The sequence below is a fragment of the Vicugna pacos genome, chromosome 2 (assembly GCF_048564905.1).
Source record: "Vicugna pacos chromosome 2, VicPac4, whole genome shotgun sequence".
Taxonomy (NCBI): domain Eukaryota; kingdom Metazoa; phylum Chordata; class Mammalia; order Artiodactyla; family Camelidae; genus Vicugna; species Vicugna pacos.
In genome coordinates, this window is record NC_132988.1 from 77246341 (window position 1) to 77272843 (window position 26503).

General features: G+C 39.9%; 1 protein-coding gene across 3 annotated transcripts in view; it reads right to left on the bottom strand.

Annotated features, from left to right (window-relative positions):
* Positions 1-26503, bottom strand: part of TMEM150C (transmembrane protein 150C) — a 69266-nt gene that overhangs the window by 14150 nt on the left and 28613 nt on the right. For all 3 annotated transcript variants that reach the window (XM_072942373.1, XM_015250845.3, XM_072942368.1), the window contains one exon: positions 570-659. In XM_072942373.1, coding sequence (XP_072798474.1) covers positions 570-649 — 80 coding nt within the window. In that variant the 5' untranslated portion in view covers positions 650-659. The remainder of the gene's footprint in view (positions 1-569; positions 660-26503) is intronic.

Below are 26503 nucleotides of genomic sequence, written 5' to 3' on the forward strand. Positions count from 1 at the left end.
AATTAGTAAACATTATTTTAAAGTATTTACAAATACATTCTTATGAATATGACATACACAGTCGTCCGTCTGTGTCTGCAGGGGGTTGGTTCCAAGACCAGTTGTGGTTACCAGATTCCGTGGATACTCAAGTCCCACGTCAACCCTCATCATCTAAGTTTACACATCCTCCAGTTCAGCCAACCGTGGACCATGTAGTACTGTGGTATTTATCGAAACAAAAATCCACGTAAAGTGGACCCTCACAGTACAAACCCATGTTGTTCAGGGTTCAACTGTAACCTATGCACATTCTCCTGTATACTTTCACCTCTACTTGTGATATCTAATACAATGTAAATAGTTGTAAATACAACATAAATACTACGTAAATAGTTGCCGGTGCCCAGCAAATTCAAGTTTTGCTTTTTGGAACTTTCTGGAATTTTTTTCCCCAAATAGTTTTGACCTGCAGTTGGTTGACTCTGAGGCTGTGGAATCTGCAAAAGGGCCAATGGTACTATCAAAACTTCATAATCTCATCTACACTGCATCTGGGTCCTTAAATAATTAAATAAGAGAATACTCACACTATCCACAGTCCAGCTGAAGTAAACACGGTAAATACAAGAGGTAAAAACATCCACACGCTGCATTTCTTCCCGTCCATGCCTATATTCCTGAAATCAAATGAATAGGTGTTAATAAAGCAAAAATCTACCTCACTCTTTCAAGATGGAAAGGAAGTTTACTTTGACCAAAAAAAAAAAAAAGTGTATTTTATGACACCATGATTCAAATCACTACCATTACTGCCACCTACAGGCGGGTAATCCCTTCAGCAAGTAACATGGAAGACTTTTGTAGCATTAGTTTAAATATTCCAGAGTCTTAGTTGAGAGCTGACAGAAAATTTCTCCTAAAGACGTGTATCCTTAAACAAGCGTCACTATATTTAAGAAAAGACAAAAGAGTTTGGGTTTGGACTTCCAGGAGAAAAGCTAGGTACCAAAGGCACAGTCCAACCTGCTTTTAGTGCTTCATTAACATTTACAAGTTTCCGGCTCTATGGGTCTGACGTGTACACGTGTCTACAGTGTGGGAGGTAAGAGTGTGAGAAATAAATGGTTACTAAACAAATCCTCAGCGCAGGAAGAAATGACAAATGCTTTGCAAATCTGAACTCCTCGTGACATGTTACTGAGCAGCTATCTGAGAAGACACGCTCTGGAAACAACGTATGTTGTACAACTTTAAATCCGTGCCAACCAACACAATGGAAAAGAATACGGATGTCAGGCATCTTGGACATTCTATTTTAAAGTAAAAATATATGAATTAAAAATTGTCCACAAAAATGAAGTGAAAACCAGAAGCTTCAGAACTGTCTGTGAAAAATCCTTGGTACAGAACAGAGAGAAACGACTAATTATTGCTTTAAAGCCACCAGACAAAATCTATTTGTGATGGTGGATGCCAGCAATCCTTAGGGCAAAAAAAGCCTGTTCCAAGAAAATAAAGTACCCTAGTGACCTCCACAGGTGACTTGATAAACAGAAGGATAATGTGATTAAATGGCACCTCTAAGGAAATATCACTGCTCATTATTTTGGGTTCTACAACTACGAAAAGTCGCTTACTGGGTTGGAACCTGCGCTCCCACGTTTCTGAGCACCTCCACGATATCAGCTTCTGTGTGCTGAGACTCCCTGACCCTTCGGAGTGTTGAGAACAGAGAGAGAACACAGCCTTTCCTTCTAGGCAGGTAATCTGGGAGGGCTCAGGAAGGTCGTAGTTCCCAGAACTGACCTACCTGAATAGGTAGATCTTTCGGACCAGGGGACAGACAACTGGACCTAATGCATGTCTCTGAACAGTAATGCTGTAGACTAAAAACCTATCTGGGTAGGAGCATTAAATAAATTATAGAAGCTATGAGTTGAAAGACATTGGAGCCAATTTTAATCAGCTTAATCCAATCCAATCCATTTCACAAGTATGGACAACCTACTTGTACCAGGTACTATACTGGGTGGTGAAAATACTGAGATCTAATGAATACAACTATTTATAGGTGACAGTCTATGCAATACATGAAAGCTATTATATGAGCCAGTGGTGCATGGCTACCCAGTTTACATAATGTGGGAAATGATGAACATTTTAAGCATACACAAGATAGCTTTTCAGTGTCTATTCATTTATGTCCAGAAAATTGTAGGCTCATAATAAGGCTATCAATTATGCTACCAAAAATAATTCTATCAGTAGCCAAGAAGTAGAGGGAGTGTAGAAAATAGGGATGTGAACTGAGCATGTGAACCAATTGTTCTGGATCTCCCCCTGAAAGAGGGCACTCTGACAGCGTGAGTGCAGCCAGAATGGTTCCACTGGAGTAAGAAGTAGGAGACCTGGTGCTCAGCCTTTGCTTTGCCAATGCCTGACTCTGAGAGCCTGGGCCAGTTGTAGAAATCAGTACCACTGCTGCCCCATCTTGCTGCATGAAGACTGAATTCCAAGAGAGGGAGAAGGACCTTAAAGACTGAGGCCTCATAGTCTTCTGTTTCTAATTCTTTTAGGTGGTAGGTTAGGTTGTTTGTTTGAGATTTTTCTTGTTTTTTGAGGAAGGCCTGTTATCTCTAAGAACTTCCCTCTTAGGACTGCTTTTGCTGCATCCCATAGATTTTGTCTGTGTGGGACGGATACATTAGGAGTTTGGGATTAGTAGATACAGATGTAAAATAGATAAATAACAAGGCACAGGGACTATGTTCAATACCTTGTAAAAGCCTATAATGAAATGAATATGTGTATATATATATATGTATCTATTGTATGACTGAATCACTATGCTGTACACTAGAAACTAACAACATTGTAATCAACTATACTTCAGTTAAAAAAATAAATATTATGGTAAAAAAAAATAAGACTGAGGCCACACAGGACAGTGGTACTTTGGAAATTAGCCCAAGTTTAGTATCTTATATTTTCACAGTATCAGGATGCTCCAATGCACCCAAAACTATCATCTGCAGAAGAACTCATGTGTATTAATCATTTTTACAGTAGAGTGGTGAGTAAATTACAATGTCAGCTTATTAATGTACAGTGAGAAACACAACTGCCAAAAGTACAAATACACACATTGGTTCCCCTTTTAGGAACGTCTGTATGGGAAACCAAAATTTGGAAGCAGGAGAGTAGAGCAAAGAGAGTTAACAAGATAATTCTAAGACCATGGCATCAAGTGACAATAGCTATGTGTGCTAATCTCCTTTAAGGAAAGGTAGTATGGCGGAGTGGAAACGGTACGGCCAGGCACAGGACTGAAGCCCAGTTCTGTCACTCACAGGCTGTGTGATCTCTGGCAAGTTATTTCATCTCTTAAGCCTTAGTTTAATTATGGAGATAACTTCTGTTTTGTAGGGTTGTGCTGAGAATTAATGATGATGCAGGTAAAGTACCTCACACACGATACATGGTTGGTAAGTGGCGGCTCTGCCAGGTATAACTGCCAAGCAGATCAATACTCCTGTTAGAACAAGGTACTCGCCCTCCAGGGCAGGGCTCCGGACAGCTTAACACTATCTTCTTCTCTGGGCTCCTGCTTAGAACAATGCAGACACCCTTCCTGATAATAACAGTTTCTTTCTTCAGATGACACTCCAAAAAATTAATTAATACCTTTTCCTTACACGTATATTCAAGGCCCACATTCCTAAATTTCCACCCTTTTGTTATCTTTAATTATGCATTACTTTTCTGATTTTGTTTTGGAAGCAGCTAGGGTGGCTAATCACTACTCTCCTAAATTGTCTTATTTTTACTAGTTTAATTCTCAAAGGGAAATTTTATATCCAAATTATGGAAAAATGATACTGTTTCCCTGCCTAATGATAGATGAAATTTCCCTCTCTTAACCCAAAGGGATGCCTTGACAGGTGAAATGAATAATGCTATGGATAACTGTATTATTAGCTTTCAATGGAACTACTTTGGTGCTTCTTCGGGATATTTACACTGGTTATCCTTTTTTTTTTTTGAGAAAATTAAAAATTCACGTGCAGTTTTAAGAAAGAATACAGAAAGATCCTGTATATCCATCACTCTGTCCCCCATCCTGTATAACCACAGTACAACATCAACACTAAGATACTGACATTGATACAATCCTTCACTTTCTTCGGATTTCACCAGTTTTACATGCTCTTCTTTCTGTGTCTGTGTGTGTGTGCGTGCGTGTGCATATTTAGTTTATGCAGTTTTACTACATGTATAGATTTGTGTGGCTACAACCACAGTCAAGGTACAGAACATTTCCATCACCTCAAAGATTCTTAGTGTCACCCTTTTTATAACCTCACCCACTTCCTTCCTTTCGGCTCTCTGGCTCCCACTAATCTGTTCTCCATTTCTATAATTTTATCATTTCAAGGATGTTATACAAATGGTATCATGTAGTATGTAACCTTTAGGACTGACTTTTTTTCACTCAGCATAATTCCCTGGAGATCGTCTAAGGTTTGTGTTGATCAATCATTTATAACCTTTTATTGTTGGGTAGCATTCCACAGTATGGATGTACCAAGTGTGTTAATTTACCCGTACAAGATATCTGGTTTGTTTCAAGTTTTTGGCCACTGCAGATAAAGAAGATATGAACACTAGTGTAAGGTGTTTGTCGGAATATAGGCTTTTATTTTTCTGGAATAAATGCCCAAGATTGCAATTGCTGGGTCACACGATAATTTCATGTTTAGTTTTAAAAGAATTGTTCAAACTGTTTTTAGAGCAGCAGTACCACTTTATATTCCTACCAGTAATGTAGGATTGATCTAGTTTCTTCACATCATTATCACTATCATTGCTATCACTGTTTGTATTATCATTAAATAACTGGTATTAATTGGTGATAATTGGCACTGTCATTATTTTTCATTAGCCATTCTGATAGTCATATAGTGATATCTCATTGTGGATTTAATTTGCATTTTCCTGATGGCCAGTGATCTGAACATCTTCCTATGCACTTATTTGCCATCTGTATGCCCTCTTCAGTGAAATGTCTATACTTATCTTTTACCCATTTTCAACTGAGATTTCTTTTTCTTTTTTTTACAGTTTGAGAATTCTTCATATATTCTAGATACTAGTCTATATATGTGGTTTACAATTTTTTTCTTCAAGTCTGTAGCTTCCCTATCTTCTAAAATAGGGTCTTTGAAGAATTATTTTAATTTATTTTTGTGTATATGTGATAAAATAAACATAACAATTTTTAAGGTTTTTTTTTTACCATTTTATAAGTGTACAATTCAGTGGTATTAAGTACCTTCATATTGTTGTGCAACCATCATCACTATTCATCTCCAGAACTTTTCCATCATCCCAAATTGAAACTCTAAACCCATTAAACAATAACTCTCTATTCCCCCAACCCCAGCTCCTGGTAATCAGCATTCTACTTTATATCTCTATGAATTTGACTACTCTAGGTACCTCTAGCTTATTTTATTCAGCATAACGTCCCCAAGATTCATCTATGATGTGGCGTGTATCAGAAATTCATTTCTTTTTAAGGCTGAATGATATATTGTTGTATGTATATACCATATTTTGTTTATCTATTCATCTGTCAACGAACACTTGGATTGTTTCCACCTTTTGGCTATTATGAATAATGCTGCTATAAACATGCATATTACATGTAAACAAATATCTATTCATAGCCCTGCTTTCAATTCTTTTGGGTACGCACCAAGGAGTGAAATTGCTGGTACTTGGTGGTCACATGGTAATTCTATGTTTAATTTTTTTGAGGAACCCCCATGATGGCTGCACCATTTTACAGCCTCACCAGCAATACACAAGTTTTCCAATTCCTCCACATACTCACCAATACGTATTATTTTCTGGTTTTTTGATAGTAGCTGTCTTGATTCGTGTGAACTGGTATCTCATTATGGGTTTGATCTGCATTTCCCTAATGATTAGTGATGTTGAGTACATTCTCCTCTGCTTATTGACCAATTGTATATCTTCTTTGGAGAAATGTATATTCTTTTGCACATTTTAAAATTGGGTTGTTTTTTTTTTATTGTTGACTTGTAGAAGTTTTGTATATATTCTAAATATTATCCCTTATCAGATACATGATTTACAAAATTTTCTTCCATTATGTGAACTGCCTTTTCACTCATGTCCTTTGATGCACAAAAGGTTTTAATTTTGATGAAGTCCAATTTAGTTATTTTTTATTGTTGTTGCCTGTGGTTTTGGTGCTCCATCCAAGAAATCACAATCTCAGTGTCATGAGGCTTTCCCATATGTTTTATTCCCAGTGTTTTATAGTTTTAGCTCTTCTTGTTTAGCTCTTTGATCCATTTTGAATTTATATATGGTGCAAGATAACTTCATTTGTTTGCATGTAAATATCCAGAACCATTTGTTTAAAAGACTGTCTTTTCCTCTACCAAATGGTTTTGGTAGAGGTTTTAATTTTGATAAGTTCTAACTTACCAAGTTTTCCTTTTGTGGATTGTGATTTTGATGTCAAGCCCAAGAACTCTTTGCCTAGCCCTTAATAGCAAAGATCTTCTCTTGTATTTTTTTCTAAAAGATGCACAGTTTTGCATGTTACATTTAAATCTGTGATCTGGTTATGTCTTTTAAAACTATAGATCTTTATTGTCTTATTCACTTGGGTTAGACCCTAGACTGTTTATAAATCACTTTGACAAGCATCACGAAATATGTGATGAGCTAAGTCTGTCTTCTGACTTAGTAATAAGTAGTAAAGAAGATTCTTATAATGAAGAACATATATTTCAGTCATAATATATCCTCCCATGCCAGGTTCTTCTGGCAACTGACAAGTATGGGCTTAAGAACAGAACAGTGAAGTGTATGTGTGCAGATGGGGAATGCTCCCTTATCTCCTTCACTTCCTTATCCACCTTTGAGTTATCATGGAGACCAGAAGATCAAAGTACAGGTTTTTGGTTTTGTTAACCTACCAATGCCTTGTTTGATGTATCTTTTTTTAAAAGAAATTTTTAATGGAGCTACTAGGGATTGAACCTGGGACTTCATGCATGCTAAGCAAATACTCTACCACTTGAACTATCCCCACCCCGCCCAGCTGATACATCTCGATCCATTTACTTCTTCCTCCCTCCCTGGTGGGACTGTGTTAGCCAAAGAAGAGGACTCTGTTACATATACTTTTCATATCCAAAATAATCTATTTGTCCTTCTTTAGCCCATACCCAGCTTATGTGACCAAAGAACCTGCAATAGAAAAAAACACTGCTGTGCTCTCCACTCTCTGTGCCGGAGGAGGATTCCTGGAGGTACCAGGAGATGAACGTTTGATTTGGATTGATTTCATAAGCTATTCTGGCTTGATGAGTTCAGATGTCTGTCTGGAAGTACTTCTGCAAAGAAAAAATGTATATATCTGTTAAAATAACTCTCTTCACAGCCTCAAAGTTATCGGAGAATTAAAAGTTAAAACTGAGAGTTTTTCCTTTTTCTTCCATCTTTCCAGGAACCTTTAAGATAAACTGGCTCATTGCTTCCAGAAGGTGTCACCCAAACTTGACTTACTTTTCCCAGCAAGGTCAGGCTCCACTCTTTCCCTGAGCTGTATCAACATGGTACCAAGCAGCTAGGAGGGGGCATTTTTCCTTGCCTTTTAAAAGAAAGATGGGGGGGGGAGACAGAAGGATATTCCACCCACCTAAGGTACAGTTTTATCTTTGCTTTCTGAATCATGCTTCCTTTTTATCTTGTGTAATATTAACTCCATTGCTATAAGTCTTCCAATAATACCGCATAGTAAAAAACTTAGGATAAGTGCTCCGCTGTCCCAAATGGTAAACTAGGTCTAGAACAATGTCACTTAATGCATTTTTGACAAAAGGAGGAAAAGAGCCAGAATCGCATAAATCTCCTTGAAAGGGTTCTGGCATTTAGACTCAGTTGGGAAGACTCTCCTCCAAATGGTGTCATTTATCCGAATGATTTGCAAAGCTGTTATCCAGATGGTCAAATCCTCCTGGAGTGCCAGCATCACTAATTCTCTGTACATTTCTATCGCCTGTTCTTTTCTTCCAATAAACAGCTTTCCCAAAGTTGGAGCAATCTTCGTTCACTCTCTTTCACTGAATCTGTGGTAGGAGTGTGACTGCAGAGTGGGGGCTGAACATCCCGACCTGCTTCCCTGCTTCCCTGAAGCTCTTGTTCTTCCTCAGAGGGAAAACGAACTGTATCAAAGGTTAGCCGTGGCTCCTGCTGTCAACATTTTTGTTCCTCTGTAGGTCTTCTTGCTTTAACGCTCAGGAGAATACTGGGTCATTTGAAAATTTACAATCTCACAGAAGCAAACAAAGTGTTACCTTAAGCCCATATTAACTGAGCACCTAAGCCTCCAACTACATTTTAACATGATTCGAAAAACGGGTCTTGATAAAGTTGAGGTCATATGATTATTCATACTTTTATCTTCAAATTCCAAACCAGTGGTTCTTACAGAATAATCTAATGAAAGCTGCTAAAGTCAAAGAATATCACATACTGTTACCATTGATAATTCTTAAAGACAACTTCCTACTCCTTCAGGTGATGGTAAAACTCCTCCAATCTGCAGCTGGAAAAGCAAAGCTCATTGGATCATCTTCATTGGTAGATTCTAAAATTTTACTAGTAAGAAACCACTTATGACAGTGAAACGTCCCAAAAGTTAAGATAATATTTTGGGGGCCTGTAAATGATTTGCTTTTTATGAGTTAGAAGGATTTTGTATAACTTCGGGTAATGGTGAGAGGCTGTTATAGTTCATGGACTTGGGAGCCAGATTACTCAGGCTTGGAATCCCAGCTCTGCCACTTACTATAGTGGCTGTTTGACCTTTGCTGTTAAGCCCTCTCTGTGCCTCAGTTTCTTCATCTGTAAAATGGGAATGATAGTGGTACCTACCTCATTGGGTTTTTATGAGGGTTGAAAATACATTTAAAGCACTGATTATAGTGCCTGGCATTTGATGGCTTTTCAATAAATCTTAACTATATGCCACTGCAAGTGATATTCAAGGTCTTCAGTGATCTTTTTAAAGATTTTACAATTTATCAGGAAATGAGCTCTCTGCCAAAGCAATTTTTTATTCTGCTCTCAGGCCATCTGGAATGGAGCAGAAGAGATTAACGAGTCACCCACTAGACACTCTGCAGTGCATATGAACCAACAGCATCCTTGATTTTTTTTTAAGCTTCTGGGAATCTTGAGTTATTTTCTATGTCTGTCATAGACAAATGTGAAGGACTTGTCTTATTTTGTAATTGATTTACAATTATAAATGGTAATGACAAGGACTATTCATTTTGCTTTGTCTCTGAAATGTTTATAGGGTCTCAGATGTAAGTCAACACAGAGAGACCTGCAGTACAACAAACTCATTATGCTGATGGTTAAAATGTTGCTTTCACTGAATCCTACGTTTGGGAAAGCACGATAGCTGGAGTGACCTGGTGTCACCCTAAAAACACATGACTTCCTCTAATCAGGCAGAAATAAATACTACTATTCAAACCATTAGGCCAAATCATTTCCATGAGCACTGGAGAGAAACGATATATTAATTAATAAAGGAATTCCGTAAAATATTACCATCTTCAAAAGAATATGATAATTTCTATGTAGAACCAACAGTGACTGGTTTTTCCTCAGCATTCCCTTGATTTCTAAAATCAATCACCTTCATTCAATTGACAGAGACTTAAAGGGATTCTTTCAGGCTGGTGGCCCAAATAATTCTTTTTCTCAGAAATCAATGGAACATACTGTCCTCACACCATTCCCAGAATAATCCCAGAAGGAAGTCCCTTCTTCCAGTATTTCAGTTCAATATCTTCTTAGCATTTCTATGCCAAGATTGTCCTCAGAGTCCATTTATATCAGTAATATTAAAAAATATTACCCACATGTGGCAGATATAATTGCCAACCCAACAATCATTTTCCTTAGCTAACAGAATGTAGTTTTACTCAGGACAGCAGTGTGTTCAGCCCAAGGATATAAGCCAATCATAGCTATCTCATTTTCCTAAGAGAAGTGTCTTTCCAGACTCCCTTGCACCTGAGATGCAAGGGGAAGTCTACTGAGTTGCAAATGGGAAAGCTTTGCATCCCTGCTAATGGAAACCCTCTTTTCTGCTCACTTTTCTCCTTTCCCACTTGGGATGCTGTTGTGAAAGTATGATACTAACACTATGGCAGCCATAATGTAACCATGAAACCACAAACACAAGGACCCAAAGACAACATACTGAGGATGACAGAGTAAAAGATGGAAAGAACTGACTTCCTGATAACATCATTGAAATACTGTACTAAATTCCCAATATCGTTAGCTTCCAAACTTCTTGTAATGTGAACCAGTTAAGTCTTTATTGCTTTATTACTGTGGCTGGTATAGCACCAAAATCCATTTGCCCTTTTCCATTATAACTGGGCAAGTGGCTCTTCAACTACACCATAATTAGCAGTCTTCCTTCATGTAAGTGTGGCCTGTATGTAAGTTCTCTCCAACGGAATGTGAGTGAAGGCTCATACAATAATAATATTGTATTATATAGAAAACGTTCTGTATTTTCTAGAGGTGCACACTGAAGTATTTGGGGATTAATTGTTATAATGTCTAAAATTTATTTTTAAAAACCTCATCTATGGGGTGATTAAAAGTTTTAGAAATAGAGTGGAGATGATTATACAACATTGTGAATGTAATTGCCACTGAACTGTAAACTTAAAAATTGTTAATGTGGTCAATTTTATGTCACATATATTTTGCCATAGTAAAAAATTAATTTAAAAAACCCACATCATTAAAAAAAGAGGTACTCCAACACATCCATTAGGATGTCTATTATTAAAATCAAAACCAAAACCAAAAAACCTAGAAAATAACAAATGTTGGTGAAGATGTAGAGAAACTGGAACCCTTGTGCACTGTTGCTGGGAATGCAAAACAGGGCAACTGCTGTGGTAAACAGCGTGGTCGTTCCTCAAAAACACAGTTATCTTGTGCTGAACACTGGAATTTGACACAACGTTGTAAAATGATTATAAATCAATAAAAATGTTAAAAAAAAAACACAGAGTTATCATATGATCCAATAACACCATTTCTGGATATATATCCATAAGAATTGAAAGCAGAGACTCAGAGAGTCTGCACACCCATGTTCATAGCAGCATTTTTCAAGGTAGCCAAAAGGTAGAAGCAACCCAAGTGTCCATCAATGGATGGACAAACAAAATGTGGTGTAAACACACAATGGAATATTATTCAGCCTTAAAGAGGAAGGGAATTCTGGCACATGATACAACATGGACATTATGAGGACACAATGCTAAGTGAATAAGCCAGTCAGAGAAGGACAAATACTGTACGATTTCACTTACATGAGGTCAGAGTAGTCAGGTTCATAGAGAGGGAAAGTAGAAGGGTGGCTGGTGGGGTGGGAGGAAAGAAGGGGATAGGGAGTTAGTCTTCAATGGCTACAGAGTTTCAGTTTTGCAAGATGAGACGTATTCTGGAGACGGATGAGGGTGATGGTTGCAAAACAATGTGAACACACAATGCTACAGAATTATACACTTAAAATGGTCAATTTTATGATCTGATGTTTTACCACAACTGTTTAAAAAAAGAACAGAAACAAGAAAGATATCTTCCAAAAATCTGACCTGTGCCAAGAAAGTCTCTTAATTCTTTAAAAGCGAAAAAGAAAACGTAACAGTCACCGGATGCGTCTGGCTTGGAAGGCAGGCCACATTCCTGCTGAGCCTACAACTTTAGGAGAAATGATTGAAAAGAGCCTGTATTTTAGTATGAATCGGTTGTTTACTGCTGTTTTTATCAAGGTTTTATAAGAAAGAGACTAGCCCAGTGGAGAATAGACTGATTGGCTAAGAGAGACACAGTTGTGGAGGCGTTGACTGGTTGGAAAAGCCTACAGCTTCTATATCTCAAACATCACGAGATTAGAGATGAGAAAAAGCACGTGCCCTCCCTCAGAACGCTATTATTGTTGTAGAGCTGCCATTAAATTCAGTGAGGGAGGCAAGGAAACAAAGAAATACAGCTCAGGACGCATGCCGTGAAAAGAACTTTGGGAGAGTCTGCTAGCTTGCGAACTGCCTGGAAGTTAACAGGTCAGAAGCCAGCTGAGTTTCAGAGGGATCTGTATTTGCAAAGGTACCACAGCCAAGCCAATAAACCCTGTGACCCCTGTACTCTCAGACTTCCAGCTTTGCACTAGCAGTCAGTGTGCGGCAAGAGTGGTCCAGCCTCTTGGGGGGGGGCACATCTCCAGCACCCACTTCGATTTGGCTAAAGGGGAAATTGAATAAGAAGAGCCTCCCCTCCCCCAGACAAGGACAAGGGACACACAGAGCCGTGGACAAGAGGGTCCTCCTGAAGAAGAGAACCAGGGTCTAATCAGGGACCCTTGTCCTCTACCAGGGCAGGGGGCCTGCCTGCCACCTGCCCCAGGATGCCAGCACTGCTGTGGGTCAGGGGCTGCTCTGTGCATTTCTTTCTCTTCATTTTCAAGTGCAAGTTTTCATCGTGGTTTTCTAACTCCTGTTCCATCACTGCATACTGAGTATGGGTCTGAGTGTTACCAGGGGAGATAATCTGCCTTTGAGTTCACAGGTGGTCAGACCATTAGGAGCAATACTTGAACCTGACAGGAAGGACTGGGCATAACCCAGAGACCATGGACTTTCAGGTGGTGTGTTTACTAGAAGGGCTCTTGTTGGCCTCCCCTGGGATGAAGTAAGTGGGTTCTCTGTGTTGGAAATAAGGCGTTCATGATACCTGGCGGCCAGAGGGACTGACTGCGGCAAGGCTGTTGGTTGCCTATGAAGATCCATTGTCACCTTTTCCCTTCGTGTTAGGACAATAACTAGGTATTTGGCTGCACAGCCTCCTCTGCCCTGTGGAGTGACCACGGGACTAAACTCTCGCCAATGGAATGTGTAAGAAGAGACGTGTGCGACTTCCTGGCCCAGCACACACGTCTCTCACTCGTCTCCCAGGGACCGAGATGGTGATGACCAGGAGAAAGAAGTGAGGTTGAGCACAGCCTGTCACAAACCCCTTCTCTCCCACTGATATGGGACACCTACCTGGGACTGTTACTTGAAGGGAAAAAAAAGCTTCATTTTTAAGCCACATTGTTGGGTTTCTTTTTGCAGCAGCTGAACCTTTTCCTGTAGCTAATGAATTCAGAAACTCTGTTGACCACAGCCCAAATATCTGATTATCTGCCACTGTTTCCTTTAAAAATGATGAAACCACTGTCTATGAGCTACTTGAGAGGTAGATGAATTCTTGATAATAATTTAACAGAATTCTGTCCTGATGAATCAGATAAAACCCAAGAATTCCAAGTGACTAAGTGTATTCTCTAAGTACGTGGGAGAATTAAGGCCAGGGAATGGCTCCCTTACTTAGCATGACCAATATTTTATATATAATTTTTATGTGTAATTTTTACAAGGATTTTACAAACACACAGACATATCTTTTTCCTGAAGTGCTAGTTATATTTTATAGACCTGAAATCAAAGGAATACTCAGGGCACCCTGGGAGATATAAAAAAGGTTGGCTATCATTATTAATTTTATTTTCTAGATGACAACGAAGAGATTACTTTCAATTTGCCAGATTCACCAGTTGTAAAGAATCTTTTCTAGACTCTTTGCTGTATGCCATGATCTCACGTGCTTTCCTTTCCCTGAGGCAAAAAAAAAAAACCCACATAAAAAAACCATAAAGCAGTCTGACCACAAGCTAACTGAAAATGAAATCCTTGTGCCCGAAAGTCCCTGGTCCAGAGCTTTGAAATAGCATCACCACAACAACCCCTTCTGACCCACAATCCCAGCTCCAAGTGCCAAAACAATGACTCCTCGTGATGCTGGCGCTCTCTTGCTAGCTAGGCTCTGACGCCCACACCTCAGGCCTGAAACAAACATGGAGCAAACTAGAGTGAAAAAGAAATCCCCGAAGGACAGGTTAAGTTCAGTAAGTTCAAGAGCTGGGGATCTGAGAAGGAAATTCAGGTAGAATCTTATGCTGCTGGTGGCAGAACGCTATGGCCAGGAAATGCTAGGCCACTGCTCGTGACCATTAAACCCCAAACTGAACTTGAAGCCCCTCATCTGACAACCAGGCTGCTGCTCAATGGGTGTGACTCACCAAAAGTGATGGTCAAAATGATCATTCTTCCACTCTCTGTTCTAGTGGGAACACAGAACAGAGCTGGATCCATGAGCATTGGTCCTGGGTCCAGAGCCTCTGGTTTTAAATCCAGGCTCTGCCACTTAGTTGCTGGATGGTGCTGTGCCAATCGCTTAACCTCTCTATGCCTTGATTTTCTCATCTTTAGGATGGGATCATAATAGTACCTACTTCCTAGGGATGCCATGAGGATTAAGGGAGTTAATACAAGTAAGGCTCTTTGATGAGTATATGGCAAGAGCTCAATAATTGGAAGCTTATTACTATAAAAGGCTGCCCATTTGTGCTTCAGAAAAAGAAAGTAGAACTGCAGATCTATTCCAGCTTAATGATGGCTGCTTAGGAATTCAGTGAGGAAACTGAAAGAGAAAGTAGGATAGGCTTTTAATGATCTCTTGGTGAAGCAGGGTATGACCTTGTACAAAAACCCTTCTAATAGTCTCAGAAATTATGCTGATGACTTCTTCAGAAGGACAAAAAAAAAACCCACATGAAATATACAAGACCAGAGGTTGCTTTGTGGAGTTCACATTGGCGCTGAAGAGGATCATACAGCATCCTCCATCTCTCTCAAGGCCAGAAGAACTAATCATCAACTCAGAGCCCGAACTCCTGGAACACTCAGAACCATGACATCACCAGAATAAAAGTCAATGGGACCAGGGACTTATAAAATGTAGTTAACTGCCTGATGCGTGTTCTCCCACAGCCAGTGGGCATTCCACATATCTTGTACAAGGTGACCTAATGCAGTTTCTCACTGCATTAAGTTCTCCTGAAACAGACCTCATAAATCATCAACCTTTTCTCTCACTCTCCACCCCTCATTCCCACAGATGATGTCACTTCATATTAATTTTAAGCGCTTAGAAGGCTACAGGGTATAAATAAGGGCGTGTCTACAGAATTATGAGCAAAATTAGGAAAATCACCAACAAAGGTGTTTCCACGGTTAACCAATGAAATTAAGCATTCAGAGCAGTAACACATCTGAACAACGACTTGTAAGCGTTCTGTTAAGAGACTGGCATGCTTCCCAACTCTCAGGAAAGTAGTGACTGGCGTGAACCTGGAACTCTAAGCTGCTCAATATGCTGGCCCCAGCCCTCGTGCCCCCCGGTGGCTCTCCAAAGGCTCGAGTGTCCTTCACCAGATCGAGGCTGCTTTGGCTTTCGTCCTGGGTCACTTCTTTACAGCAGTGTTGTCCCAGCTGTCCCTTTCACAGCTCAGGTGCCAGCTCCCTTCTGCGGCCCATCCCACTACTTTCCTGGGAAGATGGATCGTGTATTGATACTTAGTTCCTGCAAGTGGAAGGGAGGGCAGGATGGAGGTGGAGGAATTGTCTCCTATGACACACATACCAGCTCTCCCAAGTGCCCCCTTTTAGTTTCATTAAAATTAAACACAAATGGAGACCAGACTTGAAAATTCCCTGAGCTGACAGAATCAGTTTAGTTATAGAAACAAAGCTCCACTTAGCTTATTTTGTAAGACAAGCAAGGCTAACCTGACCTGGGTCACTTCTCGTTTATGCTTCTGAAAATCAAAAGTGAGACTTAAATTGCTCCCCCAGATTGATAACAGGGTCATCTCCAACCAATTTCCTCTCATTTGAGAAAATTCCAGGGGAGAAAGGGTACGGCTCAAGTGGTAGAGCGCATGCTTAGCACACACAGGGTCCTGGGTTCAAGCCCCAGTGCCTCCTCTAAAAATAAATAAATAAACCTAATTACCCCCCTAAAATAAAAAAAAGAAATTTGAATTCTAATATTGTAACCAATCACTTTGAAGAATAAACAGCCACTGCCGCCACACAATGTGAGCTGCTTTGTAACAATATCCCTTTGAAACTCATTCCATGTTTTGGGCGGAATGCTTCTGGTTTGCAAACTGTCTTTTTCTGGTGTGGGCCCACACTTGGGGAGGGCACTGAGGGGGACCACATGCTTGGGTAATGAGGTGCCACCAAGGCTTCCTTTACTAGTGATAAGGGGAAGACTGAGCTTCTAGAGTACGATGTTTGCTTTCTGTATTCTCCAGAAACATAAAGACATGGGAGGTGGAGAACAGTCTAGAAGGCCACAGGAAGGACTGCCATTCCCATCACACTTCTCTGCCTTGAGAGTTCTCTGGTTCCAACTGGTAAGCTAGCCTGGGTGTGCTCTGTCCTTGTCACCAAAATCCACAACTCACCAAAGATAACAACATGGAGAAACCAAAACACTGAATATTCTTGAAATAGTTTTGACATGATGGGAGTAAGCGCCAACAAAACATCACAGAACATATTCTAAAAATCAGTTAGGGGCCAGTAGCACGCAAAATTTTGTTTCCTGATGAGTCAAATGATAGATTTAGAAAGGTAAAGAGATGCTTCTAGTTTTGTTTGGGGTGCAAATAAATGTTGGCATCTTAATGCATGAAATCAAAACCCTGAGAGGCATCAGAGAGCCAACTGTGTGGTCCTGAAGCATTCTGTATGATGAGAAAGGAGTGAGAGGAAAGAGTGGGTTAGGGTCAAAATGACCTGCTTTATTAAAACACAACAACAACTAATAAACATGACCATAATTCAAAACTGGGTTGCAGAAACTAAGATTATCTCAGAGGTACCACTTTATTCTTTGATCTTTTATGAACAACAACAAAACTTTGATTTTTTTCTTTCTCCAAAGACATTCATTGTACATTGGGGTAGACACTACACATTTCTAAAAAGAGAAAAGTGTATCTTGGGAGCCCTGCCTTTCATCCTCTAGCTGTGAAGGAACAGCCCATTTCTTTCAAATTGCAAACAAGTTACTTGCAGCTTTCTCTAGTGGCTTCAGAAAAATACCCAAGTAATTGTCTTCTCCGTCTTTCCTTCTTATTTACATACCAACCTAAAAAAGGGAGATTGCATTTTCACTCACTCAACAAATATTTACCGAGTGCCTTCCCTAGGTTGGGTATTGTACTGGTGGTGGGGAAGTTACAGTTAGGAAGAAGCCAAAGATTCTGCCTTCAAGGTGTCTAGAGGAGGAGATGGACACAAATAATTACAAATGCAAATGTAACAACTTTCATAATAGAAACAAGCTCTACCAAGCCCACAGTAAGGCATGCATAATCCCACTGAGGAATCCAGGGAGCCATGAACAGAGGAGGTGACATTTGAGATGATCTTGAAGGAATTCACGAGGCAGACAAAGCTAAAAGGCCATCCTAGGCAGAGCGATGGCTTGAACAAAACCATGGAAACAATTTGATTATGAACCTGTTTTACCAAAGAAGAGGATTTCAGTATAGGACTGGGACTAGGGGAGCAGGAAGCTCTTGCACTGTTCCTGGAGAGAGACACTGATGTCCTGAACCAAAGCAGCAGCAGTTGAGACATCGTGAAACAGATGAATTCAAGAAATATTTTGAAGGTGGGAGGTTAAAGTAGAAAGAATGCTTGAGGCATTTCATTCTTGAAAACATAACTGAGGTAGGGTCTGCAAAATACATTTTTCAATAACTAGGAACCCTTTAATTTATTCTACTGAGGGAATTTTTGTAATTGGAGGAAAGTCAGTTTGGGCTTAGTAAAGAAGAAGAAAAATTATTGCATTGATAGGATCTGTAGATTTTGTTTTAAAAGAGAAGTATGTAAATGAAAGTACATTCTGGGGACCCAGTCAATATTGAAATTGAGTAATAAAACCAGAAGGAACTGTATTATTTTCAAATTCTACTCCAGTGATTTTTCTCCAGTTAAAGTGGTCACAAACCAGAAAATCTAATTAAAGATGGGGTGGTGGGGAGGGAAGATGAGCCTGAAGATTTACAGAAGATAAAGATTTATGAAAACTCAATGATAATCAGGATAAAGCAAGAGGCCAGGACAGCTCTTTAATTAAAGCATAACATTCCATTTCTTGTTTTTTATTGTTTAACAAAGATAAAGAGATATGGAGAACTTTCTCTTAGGCAGAAAAATGTTTAACAGCTTCTGATTATGGTTATAAAATGATACCCACAGATGTGGGCAGACTTCATTCTGTTTCTCCATGGCTCCACAAAACACATCCCTACCCTCTGCTACAGGGAGGCCACACAATCGCTTTAACCTCATCCCATTCCTTCCTGCTTACACCTGAGAGTGGGCCAGGTGACCAACCATGTGAACCTCGTGAACAGGCAAGGAGGCTGGGGCGCCAGCCATTGCACCCTGGGCTCTACAACCATCCTTGCCCAAGGCCTGGAAGAGCAGGTAGAGGAGAAAAGTTGCAAAGCCCATTTCTTAGGCAAAGGAAAGAGAACTTTTACAGGAAAGGGAAGGGGTGCATTTGGAGGTTGAAGCTGAGGAGACACAGGAAACTTTATTTGAATCCAAAGAAGAGATAAAAATAATGAGAGAAAATTTCTTCTGGCAACAATGTTGGATCCTATCTGCTAAATGAGCTTCATACTTAGAGAGGTCAGAGGTATCACTAAGCCTTTGGGATCAACCTTCCTGGAAAGTATTTCCTAGAGAAATAATAACAATATCTGATTGTCATCGTTCCAGAGATGATGATGAGATATTGGTAGCCATTAACACACTATGTGCCTAATATTCTGCCAGGTACTTTACATGAATTCTGTCAAGTCCTCACAGCAACTCTGTGAGGCAGAGTTTATTATTATCGCCAGTTTAAGAACGAGAATACAAAGGCTTAACAGAGGGGGTCACAGAGTTAGTAAGTGATGTGTCCGAGTCTTGCTCACTACATTCTACTAAATTCTATTACCCTTTATTACACTCATTAATACAAAAAAACCTCAGTGAACTATAAAGTGTGAAGGATGTTCTAATTAATTAAGTTCAGATGGCTTTGCTTTTAATTCTTACTGATAATCTTTCTAAAATCTATCTAACCTCAGTAAAGATAATGTACTCAGCATAATTATGCCTTTCACTGGTAACTGAGGGTCTTTTGTTGAGAACTATGATTTGTCTCCTAACAAATGTGACGTCCTCGTCTTTCCCCAAGTAATTCTTTTTTTTTTTTTAATGGAAGTTCTGAGGATTGAACCCAGGACCTTGTGCATGCTAAGCATGTACTCTACCACTGTGAGCTATTCCCACCCCGCATCAGTGTAATTCTTACCCAGCTTTCTAGAACCAGTTCTACTGCCAGCCAATCCAATAAGCATTTTCCTTTATCACCCAGCCCACAGTAGGGTTTTTTTTGTAAAATACTGTCCATATCTCAGCCTTTTCAGTTCAGAGAGTACATCTCAGAAATTTCAGACCCACGGATATTGTGGTGGATTTGTAATGTGTCAATTCGGCTAGCCTGAAGGAAGTTCTCCAAAATTTCCTTCCCAGTATGTTTCTGGTGAGAGTGGGGCAAAAAAGGATTATTTTCACATGAGATTTGGAGGGGAAAGTGAAGCAGCAGCCATTAAAAAAAAAATTTAATTTGGAATACTTTTAGATGCACAGAGCCATTCTGGTTCCGCATTCAGAAGGCTGGGGCAGGCGCTTTTGTGGCTCCCACACTGGTTGTTTATCTCCTGGCTCCTCTTCAGTGAGGGGGAGCGCTGGGCCTACAGCTGCTCCCCTTCTCCGGATGCCCCTTCAGAGCCTCCAACAGTGGGGTCACAAGTGTGTTTAGCCCCGTGAGGGAGGCACTCGCAACTCTGGTGGGACATTCACATCATCAAGATTGGAGGTAGAACTGACGGGTTCCAGTCTGTCCTTGGGTTTGAGTTCATGCCCATGCTCTCCCCTGTAAGCTTGTGGGATCTAGCTTCCCTTTGCTCTCCCCTAACACCCCTTTTTCATCTATCCGTCCCTTCCCAAATGTCTGTCCAAGTGGGCTCAAGCTCCAGAGTCCACCAGCAGCACAGTGAAGGCAGCAGCTGGGCACAGACCGTTTAACCAGCATATAACTATAGTTCAAATCCTTGTAACCAATCACACACACACACACACCCCTGCACACCCCTCTATTTGTGGTTCTGCTTCTCTCTTTGAACCTTGCCTGATAGACAGGAAGGGACTGAAGGTTTGAATTTTGGTTCATTGCTTTTAAAAGGTAAGATCTCCACTCTGATGACTTATTCATACCCAGAAGCTAAGTTCAAGGAAAGGAAGGAAGAAAAAGAAAGGGTAAGAAGGGAATGTTAAGGGATCATGGAAAGAGGAAAAAATAAAAGTAATTTGTGATAATGGAACATGTCTACTTCATGCCAGGCACCATGCCTGGTGCTAGAAATATAAAGATCAATAATAACCCTAGACCTCATAATCTGTGGGGGAGGAAGGAGTCTTAAAGAGTGAGCTATAATAGAGTAAGTGCTGTATAATTGGCATGGATAAAGCGCTATGGGAAAACAGAGGAGGAAGTCATTAATTTTGTCTGAAAGGAGCAGGGAGGGCTCTGTGGAGGAGGTAACACTGATACTGGGCCATGAAGAATTAATAGGAAATCCACCTGTACAGGGATTCTCAGACTTTAGCAGGCATCAGAATCACTTGGAGAGCTCATTAAAACACTGATTTCTCAGCCGCACCTCCGAGTGTCTGATTCAGTAGGCCTGGGGTGGGGCCTGAGAATCTGTATTTCTAACTAGTTCCCAGGTGATGCAGACGCTACTGGCCTGGGGACCAGGCTTTAGTGAGGAAAAGTGGGGATGGGGGTGAGCATCCTGGACACAGCAGGGGCCGAGTTGGGAGGGACATAAAAATTCGTTTACAGTTTTCCTCCCTTCTCTCTTACTATTTCTACTTCCTTTGCCCTCTTTGCCCACTGTCTTGGATGAATCAAGTTTGATGGTGTCTGTGAGGCATGAAAGGGGAGATGCTCAGAAGGCAGGGGACAATCCTGGGCTGGGGTGCAGGAAAACAGGCTGGACACACTGCTTTGGCAGTTAGCATCCTGGTGACAGGGGAGCCTTGAAAGTGCAGGGGAGACACGACATAAGGAAAGTGTGCACAGGGCAGGAGAGGAGTGAGCAGGGAGGGAAGGGGAAGACAGCCGAGCACAGGAGAGCTCAGCAGGGCTGAGGACAGAGGGCGCAGGACAAGGGAGAGTGAGGAGGCATAATCAGCCAGATGGGAGAAGAAGCCAGATGGGAGAGAGTTTTGTTACGGAAGCCAGGCGAAGGTTTTGAGAAGAAGGGAGTGTCAGCTATCTCAATGGCAAAAAGGTCACGTTGCGGGCTGAAGAGAGGGTTGCCAATGAGTAGATCAGTGATGGTCTTTATCAGAGAGCAGTTTCAGCGAAATCGAGGAGGTAGAAGTCTCACTGTGTAATGTAGGATGAAAGGGAAGGGAAGATGTAGATCAAGTGATAACTACTTTCAAGAGAAGCTTGGTTGTGAAAGAAACGAAAGACATGTGGTCCTAAGTAAAAGAAGATGGAGACAAAGGTGAAGAGAGAAGTTTGTTTTTCAAAGAATAGAGATTCGAGCATATTTTATGGCCAGTGGGAAAGAAGCGGAAGGCTGAAAACATGCAGAGAGAGGCAGGGAGTATACAGTGGCGATTCTCCAGATCCTGCAAGGGGCAGGGGACCCGGCTCAAGAGTGCAGCAAGGATTATCCACCACATGAGGAAGGAGGTAAGTCAGGAGGGTGAAAGTCTCAGTTCGTTCATGCCTGATAATTTCCATCTCTCCTGTGAAAGTAAAAAGCAAGCGCAAAGACATCTCTTGAGAGAGAGAGAAAGAGAAGGCAGTGCGATATGAGGGGCCTGGAGAGGGTAATCACTTTGAGGTTTTGGGAGAGTGAGCAGACTTATAAAAACCATCCAGCTCCACAATTCAAGGCCTAAATTAGGCTGGAGATCCTGAATTTGTCTCCACAGAGTTTTCTTCAACAGTGATCAACAGCCAGTATACAAAAGCATAAAAGCTGGATGGCTGAGGGATCCAAGGCAGGGCAGCTGCCACAGAACATGAGGGAGCAAAGGTAAAGACTGAGTGACAAGTAAGGCTTTATTAACTAAGGCAGGGTAGCAGAAGGAACATTAAGATGTCCAAGGAAACGAGCAAGTTTGATAGTCTGGAGAAACTCCATTTGAGACGCCTGTGGGACATTCAGAAGAGAAGTACACAGTTAGCTCGAAAGAGAGCATAAAGTTAAAGACAGAGGGGTTTTTGTTGCTGCTGCTGCTGTTGTTGTTGTTTAGTTGGAGTATAGTCAGTTGACAATGTTGTGTCAATTTCTGGAGTACAGCATAATGTTGCACTCATATATGTACATACATATATTCCTTTTCATATTCTTCTTCATTATAGGTTACTACAAGATACTGAATATAGTTCCCTGTGCTAGACAGTATAAACTTGTTGCTCATCTATTTTATATACAGTAGTTCATATCTGCAAATCTCAAACTCTGTATTTATCCCTTCCCACCCCCTTTCCCCTCTGGTAACCCATGAGTTTGTTTTCTATGTCTGTTGAGTCTGTTTCTGGTTTGTAAATAAGCTCATTTGTAAGACAGAGGTTTTTTGAGTCAGCTGCACAGAAGTTCAAGCCAAGATTTAAGACTCAAGCCAAGGTAACCAATAAGGTCCTACTATATATAGTACAGGGAACTATACTCAAAATCTTGTAATAACCTGTAATGATAAAGAATATGAAAAAGAGTATATATATGTATAATTGATTACTATGCTGTATACCAGAAGCCAACATAACATTGTAAATCAACTATATTTCAATTAAAAAAAAAAGATTAAAGCCAAGGTAGCCATTGCAATAACTCAGACAAACAGTGTAGAATGAGAAGTGGTGATGGACAATTCATCAGGCAATCTAAGAAAGAAATGGAAAATTTTCTTCAAGCCAAATTGAGAGTTATAATCTGGGAAAGTTCTAAGAACTGTTCTGCCCATTAGAAATCAAAACACAGTTATACACAATGGTGTTTGTGACAGAGGACTGTGCATTAAATGACATATTATTGACAGTTTATTCAATTCAGATCTAAGCGTCATCATGATCCCTTACAAGATCAAGAAGGAATGTTATCTTTAAGGGGCCGTCTTGTTGATGCCAGGAGAAAGTTGCTCTTTATGGGGAAGCACGTATTTCTGCTGGTGGGCGAGGCTTGGTTGATGCACCGTGCAGATACACAATGCACAGAAGAAAGGATGGAGCCAGGGAGAACACCCATTTTTAGGGGGCAATGGAGGAAGGGAGGCTGAAAAAGTGGTCATAGAGGTTGAGCAAAAGGAGGAAAGAATATTGTCAAGAAAGAGATGTTCTGAGAGCTCAACAAAGACCAGAAGCAAGATGAGATCACTGGATCTGGCAATTCAGAGATCACTGGTGACCCTGGCATAAATGGTGCTTGTAAAGTATGGGTCAGAAGCTAGAGTACAACTGGGTTGAGAAAGAGATGGGGATGCTCTTTCAAGAACTTTGTCTATAAACAAGCAGATGGAGCAACAGTTCAAAGAAGAGTCAGGATCAAAGAAAGATCTTCACAACGGTTTATACAGGCTGATAAGAAAAAGCCAGTGGAGAACCAGTAAAAGAGTATGAACATGACAATGAGATAACAAGTTTGCTCTTCAAGTCAGTAAAATCTGAATAAAGATGAAAGTACTTAGTGCTGGCAATAATGTATACTGACATAATCTTTCAGGATCTGTCAATTGCTATATGCAGGAAAATGCTGCCCAGGCTATGCTCAGGGATAAATTGATGACCTTAAATATTTTCATTATAATAAATAAAGGAAGGAAGGAAGAATAAAAGAAGCATTCTCTTCATGAATTGAGAAAAAAAGACAAATATAAGGAAACTAAGAAGGAGGAAATAATAAAGTCAAGAGCAACAATCAATGAATTTTTTATTTTTCAGTTTTATTTCAAAAAATTTTTTTAGAGCAGGTACCGAGGATTGAACCTAGGACCTTGTGCATGCTAAGCATGTGCTCTACCGCTTGAGTTATACCCTCCCCCCTCAAAGATTTTTCTAAAAAAGCAAATTAACAGAAATCCAAGAACTAGTTCTTAAACCACCACCACCACCTCCACTGTAGAAAACTTGATAAGTCAAAGACCATAAAACTGGGCAAAAATACTGTTAGGAAGTAGCTACAATATGTGTTTATACTGATTGGAGTTGCTAACTAAAGAATTTTTGCTCGCCATCTGACTCCACGAGGATGAGGTGATCAACCACTGCAGCCGCTGACCTTCAACACAGCCTGAATGGAATTCAGGGTGGAGATCAGGAATGAGGCCCACTGTGCTCCAGGAAAAGACAGCAGAACAGACCTTTGGAGAGTTAGAGTTTCAAGAGAAAATTTTATGAACCTAAATTCTTTCATTTTCTCATACTTTCATGCTTTCTCATAGAAAAGCACTAAAATCATTAATGGAAACATCTGCTCCTCGTGACCAGCAGTACCCTTCTACCCAGATGTGTGCTTGAGCGCATGTATCTCCCCCCTCCACCCCTGGCACTAAAATCACATATATAATGACTCCCCCCCCCCACCCCGCCTCTTTGGAGCAGCTCCTCAGAGCTATCTGAGAGGCTGTCTCCCAGGCAAGAGCCTCAGTAAGCCCCAAATAAAACTGAATTCACTGCTCTCATGTTGTGCATTGTTTTTTTTTTTTTCAGTCAACAGTATGTGTGTGTGTGTGTGTGTGTGTGTGTGTTTGTATATAAAACATATGCATATAGTTTTATACACACACACACATAAAACAAATAGTTGTCACTTGTTGGGAAGAGTGAGAATTAGGCAGATGGAGGAAAAGATAGGAAAGCTACACTTCACTATATAACAATAATTTTTGATATCTGAATCATAAGAATCCAAAAATAATTAAAAAGAAAGTTCTAGAAAATACAGGAAAAATGTAAATCATAAGAGAATATTATAAGCAATTGAATGCTAATACATTTGAAAATCTCAATGAAATAGACTATATTCTGGAAAAATACAAATTTCCAAAATTGAATCTAAATTTAGGCAATCCACATGGCTCAAATTCAGGAAGAAATTAGCACTGGATAGAAATTCAAACTTTTGTTGAATGAATGAATGATTTCTTTAGCTTTACTAATGTGCCATTTCTGTAGGGAAGAAGTTGTGTTCAGTGGAAAACTGTACCATGTAGAGGACAGCCCTCAGTTCATCTGATTCTATGAAGTTATTTTACAGTTGTAAATTATAGGTAACTAAGAGCAATGAAAATAATTCTCATCTATAGACATGCAAATTCTGTTCTATCTAGTAGAAGTTCAACTGATTCTCCCTTCCCTGTGAAAACAGCACTTCTGTTTTCATGTGCACACTTATTCACTCATTTCAATATTACTTATCTATATTCAGTATTGTTGATCTGTAAATGTGTCCATTTTAAAAAATTCTCTTTGAACTCGTTATAACATCTGCCTGGGTACCTCAACTGACTAGTGAGTACAATGAGGTCTCTAATACATATTCACTTTTATATTTGTGTGAGTCATGAATTTACCTTTTTCTGGATTTAATCCTTTAATAGTTTCCAATTTTTAAGGAAAAGCTAATTTTAAAGCTAAATATGCTAGAACATGAAAAATATGAGAAGCTACCCAAAGTTTTTTGAAAATAGGTTATTTCTGACACTAGACACTGAAAAGCATTCTCTCCAAAAAAAGAAAACTGAATAAAAATAAAAGATATCAACTCACAAGTTTTAACTGATGAAATTTTATACTTCCTTACGAAAAATGATAAATTCTTGGTTTTTTCCCACACAGCCACAGTTTATGCTCTTAAGCAAATAAACAAACAAACAAAAACAAGACAATAATCTTTGCTGTCTTTGGATCTTGAGGGTGAGTCTCCTAAGTGGGATCAGAAAGATCTCTCTGACCTCATCTCAACACATGGATTGACCATCAGAGAACCTCACCCCCAAATGTCATTAAGTACTTTGATAATTTCCTGAAGTGGCCATAGTTTAAGGAGTATGTAGCCACATTTGTAAAAACAAACAAGGGAGACGTCAAGTCCAAAGCACATTCAGTCTGTCAATAAATCAGAAAACCACAGAAATGTTTTCTGACCTATTAAAGAATGTGAATCAGGGGAAAAAAAAGTTACCTATCAGCATGGGTTTTAGTATCAACAAATCTGGTTTGTTTTGGAAGTGGTTACCACCTAGAACTTTCCCTTTACTGAATTAGTTATATAATCAAAACTGAAGTTGATACTTTACCCCAAATCTCCTTGAAAACCTTGATT